We start from the raw sequence: 4,920 nt of genomic DNA, 5'->3' as shown, positions 1-4,920 counted from the left end.
GACCCTGGCCGCCATTGCTGACCCTGGCCGCCATTGCTGACCCTGGCCGCCATTGCTGACCCTGGCCGCCATTGCTGACCCACAAGTCATTGACCCGGTACAAGCATGCAGCCAGTGTGGCTGGTACCTCCCTTTTCATTCTTGTTCCTAATAAGTAACCCAAGGGATTGAAGATGTGGGATCGGCATGGCAGCCAGGCAACTAGCATTTTATTTTTATTATATATAAAAGGAGAGTTCAGAAATCGTTTCTCTTAAGATTTCCATTTGAGATCAATGGCCTAAAAAATAAAGATCTTGGACCGGATTCACATACCTGAGCGCATCTTTATGCCGGCGTAGCGCATCTCATATACGCTACGCCGACGTAACACAGAGCAGCGAGCACGGTATTCACAAAGCACTCACTCCCAACATTGCGCCGGTGTAACGTAAATACCTCGGCGTAAGCCCGCCTAATTCAAAGTAGGTGGAAGTGGGCGTGATCCATTTAAATGAACCGTGACCCCATACAAATGAGGGGCCGAACGGCGCATGCGCCGTCCCGTAAATGCTTCCCAGTGCGCATGCTCAGAATCACGTCGGAACGAACGCCTAAGATATGTCGAATCACTGAACGTAACCTACGCCCAGCCCCATTCACGTAGTCCTACGTAAACGACGTAAAATACGACGGCTGTTCCCACGTCCATACGTTTGCATGAGTTGCGCCTCCAATATGTGGATTAACTTTACGCCGGACGTACGCCTTACGTAAACGGCATAGATTATTGCGACGTTCGTGAATCGGCGTATCTCAGTCATTTACATATTCAACGCGTAGGAAACTTGCGTCGGTCGTAAGAAGCCTATTTTCAGGCGTATCTAGTTCTATGGGCACGGCGCACATTATGCGGCGTATCTGTAGATCCGTGAATCCGGGGCCTCGTGTCTCGGGATCATCATGGGACAGATTGGTCCCCCGGATATCTTTTCCTCCCACCCGCGTTCCCTGTGACTGCTTCTCCCATCCCCCCCCCCCCCCCCCCGCAGTCGTAATGCATTCCAGGATCCTTCCCAGCAGAGTCTATCTATAGACCTTCTATATATAGAATGGAGGGACTTCCTGGGGGCAATTGTTGTCTGGGGGGGGACACAAAGTTTTCTTCTGACGATTGAGAGGAAAATATATATAGGGCCAGATCCACAAAGAGCCGGCGTAACGTAAAATTTCCCATTTAAGTTACACGGCCTTAAAATTTCTCCCTAAGTGCCCGATCCACAAAGCACTTACCTAGAAATTTTCAGGCAGTGTAACTTAAATTCCGCCGGCGCAAGGCGTTCCTATTCAAATGGGGGCGATTCCCATTTAAATTAGGCGCGCTCCCGCGCCGGCCGTACTGCGCATACTCGTGACGTCATTTTCCCGACGTGCATAGCGCGAAATTACGTTACGCCGAGCTTTGTGGATCGCGACGGGTCAATAAAGTTGCGTCAGAAAAAAAAAAAAGATACGGCGAAAAAAAAAAAATTTTAAAACAAAAAAAAAATCGTGTCGCGGGAAAGAAGGGTCTGCTTTTACAAGGTGTACTAACTTTACATCATGTAAAAGCAGCCCAGCGAGGGGCCGAGAGGAACCAAAGAGCCCCCGATGATCCTCTATGAAGGGCCCCCGATGATCCTCTATGAAGGGCCCCCGATGATCCTCTATGAAGGGCCCCCGATGATCCTCTATGAAGGGCCCCCGATGACCCTCTATGAAGGGCCCCCGATGATCCTCTATGAAGGGCCCCCGATGATCCTCTATGAAGGGCCCCCGATGATCCTCTATGAAGGGCCCCCGATGATCCTCTATGAAGGGCCCCCGATGATCCTCTATGAAGGGCCCCCGATGATCCTCTATGAAGGGCCGAGAGACTTCATCCAAAATCTATCCGACCCCTAGGGGGGTTATTCCTCCGGGATTGGGGGGAACCTTTCTGCCCCCCTGAGGCCAACTCTCTATCCACTCATTAGATTGCAGATTCTGCCTCCTAAAGACCTTCATTCCGATCGCCATCAAGAGATCGTTTCCTTTCCTCACCAGAGGAATAAACTCCGGAGTTTGGGGTCTGAAGTGAGACATGAAAAGGCTTCTGAGTTGGGAAGACGCCACGGTGGTCCCTGCAGCCCCTTCAATGGGCACAATAAAGGGCGTGATCTGCCCTTCTGGTGCCTTTCCTCCTCCAGTGCAGTCTATGGGGTTGGGTCATGGAGGGGCATGTTTCTTATGTTGTCACAATGATACCCCTCTTCCTCTACTGCCCCCCAATCTCTCTATCTCCTGCCCCCCCCCCAGGCTCCCTCTATCTCCTGCCGTCCCCATCCCACCCCCCCGTCTATCTCCTGCCCCCCATCTATCTCCTGCCCCCCATCTATCTCCTGCCCCCCCCATCTATCTCCTGCCATCCCCATTTCTCCCCCGTCTATCTCCTGCCGTCCCCATCCCACCCCCCCGTCTATCTCCTGCCCCCCATCTATCTCCTGCCCCCCATCTATCTCCTGCCCCCCCCCATCTATCTCCTGCCATCCCCATTTCTCCCCCGTCTATCTGCTGCGTCCCCATCCCACCCCCCCCTCTATCTCCTGCCCCCCATCTATCTCCTGCCCCCCCCCCATCTATCTCCTGCCATCCCCATTTCTCCCCCCATCTATCTCCTGCCATCCCCATTTCTCCCCCATCTATCTCCTGCCGTCCCCATTTCTCCCCCGTCTATCTCCTGCCATCCCCATTTCTCCCCCATCTATCTCCTGCCGTCCCCATTTCTCCCCCGTCTATCTCCTGCCGTCCCCATTTCTACCCCGTCTCCTGCCCCCCCCCCCAGGCTCCCTCTATCTCCTGTCCCCCCCCCCAGGCTCCCTCTATCTCCTGTCCCCCCCCCCCCAGGCTCTCTCTATCTCTGCTGTCCCCATCCCCCCTGTCTATCTCCTGCCCCCCCCCCCAGGCTCCCTCCATCTCCTGTCCCCCCCCCCCAGGCTCTCTCTATCTCTGCTGTCCCCATCCCCCCTGTCTATCTCCTGTCCCCCCCCCCCCCCCAGGCTCTCTCTATCTCTGCTGTCCCCATCCCCCCTGTCTATCTCCTGTCCCCCCCCCCCAGGCTCCCTCTATCTCCCCCCCCCCCCCCAGGCTCCCTCTATCTCCTGTCCCCCCCCCAGGCTCCCTCTATCTCCTTCTGTCCCCCCCCCCCTCTATTGTTGGTATAACTTGCTGCATCCTGTCTGTTAGGAATTGTCAGCTGTATGGCCGAGTGGTTTCCTTCCCTTTGTACTCTCCTCCCTCCTTTCCCTTCACTGATTTGTCGCCCTGCGCTTTTCTCCCTTCACTGATTTGTCGCCCTGCGCTTTTCTCCCTTCACTGATTTGTCGCCCTGCGCTCTTCTCCCTTCACTGATTTGTCGCCCTGCGCTCTTCTCCCCTCACTGATTTGTCGCCCTGCGCTTTTCTCCCTTCACTGATTTGTCGCCCTGCGCTTTTCTCCCTTCACTGATTTGTCGCCCTGCGCTTTTCTCCCTTCACTGATTTGTCGCCCTGCGCTTTTCTCCCTTCACTGATTTGTCGCCCTGCGCTCTTCACCCTGCAGTGTCCTCCCTCCTTTCCCTTCACTGATTTGTCGCCCTGCGCTCTTCTCCCTTCACTGATTTGTCGCCCTGCGTTCTTCTCCCTGCAGCGTCCTCCCTCCAGCAGCACTTGAAGAAATTCACCGGTTCTCCGGCTCCTACACTTGTATGAACACCTTCAAAGGACGGACATAGACCCCCTTCTGCACCCAGGAAGATTTCAGCAAAGTGAGAGAGACTCCCCTTGACTGATCCAGACAAGACTTGAGGAGCGGCGTCCGTCCAATGAGGAGGAGGAGCCTCTGAAATGAGGAGGAGCCCCCAGGTGGCCCCTGTCAGGCCCCGATGGACTGCGATGGAGGACGAGCGGAGATTATTTTCTATGTTTTAGTAGTTTTATTGTCTCGCCGGGGACAGAAAATATTTCAATGTTTTTATTGGACGATGATGGACATGTGGGTACTGCGGCCTCTGTACGGGGGGGGAGGGGCGACGCTTGTGGGGTCCTTCTGACGTTTGCTGTGTCTCCATTTTATTGTGCGGATTTGCCCCCCCCCCCCCCTCCCAGTTATCGGCTGTTCTGGACTCCTATTGGCTGATGGCACCTGAAATGCAGCCGGAGGCGGGACATGTGGTCTGTCCTTCGTAGAGCCCCTGATTGGCTGCTGCAAGCAGATGACCCTCCCCCCCAGCTGTGCTCAGATATAGAGAGCAGCCGACCGGTGAGAATGGCGCGGGTTCCCCGAGGTCGCCGGAGAAGATTCACTATAAAAGTTCTGCGCCCCTCCCCCGCGCGGCGGGAAGATCAGAGAAAAATATTTTTATGGATTCTGTACAGTTTTATGTTTTTAATATTTAAGAATAGAGAGAAGAAAAGGATTTCGCTTTGTTGGGTTTTCCGTCACTCGCTGTCCCGCAATCACCGATCGATCGATCGTCCCGGAGGTGGCGCCCGCCTGGATGACTTTTTATTCTTTTTCTGAAATGAAAATCTTTGGAAAATGAAAAGCAATTTGTGTGTTTTATTATTATTATTCCCGATGACCTGTGACCCCCCCAGGACCAGGTCATAGGTCACCCAGACCCAGGAAGCCGTGACGCTCCGCAGCTCACAGTCCAATGTACAGAGTGGGGTGGTCAGGAGTACGTCATGTGCAGCAGAGTGCGGGGCTCGGGAATGTGCGGGGCTCGGGAATGTGCGGGGTACGTCCCATCCTACAGAGCGTGGGGCGCGGGAATGTGCGGGGTACGTCATGTGCAGCAGAGTGCGGGGCTCGGGAATGTGCGGGGCACGTCATGTGCAGCGGGGCGCGGGAATGTGCGGGGTACGTCCCATCCTACAGAGC

General features: G+C 54.9%; 1 protein-coding gene across 1 annotated transcript in view; it reads left to right on the top strand.

Moving 5' to 3' along the window:
• Positions 1–4,494, top strand: part of DHRS3 (dehydrogenase/reductase 3) — a 15,597-nt gene extending 11,103 nt beyond the window's left edge. The window contains exon 5 of the mRNA XM_040326585.1: positions 3,685–4,494. Coding sequence (XP_040182519.1) covers positions 3,685–3,769 — 85 coding nt within the window. The 3' untranslated portion in view covers positions 3,770–4,494. The remainder of the gene's footprint in view (positions 1–3,684) is intronic.
• Positions 4,495–4,920: the final 426 nt, after the last annotated feature.

The sequence above is a fragment of the Rana temporaria genome, chromosome 10 (genome assembly GCF_905171775.1).
Source record: "Rana temporaria chromosome 10, aRanTem1.1, whole genome shotgun sequence".
Classification (NCBI taxonomy): domain Eukaryota; kingdom Metazoa; phylum Chordata; class Amphibia; order Anura; family Ranidae; genus Rana; species Rana temporaria.
The sequence above is the reverse complement of the archived record's forward strand: the minus strand, read 5'-3'. Positions and strand labels throughout refer to the sequence as shown.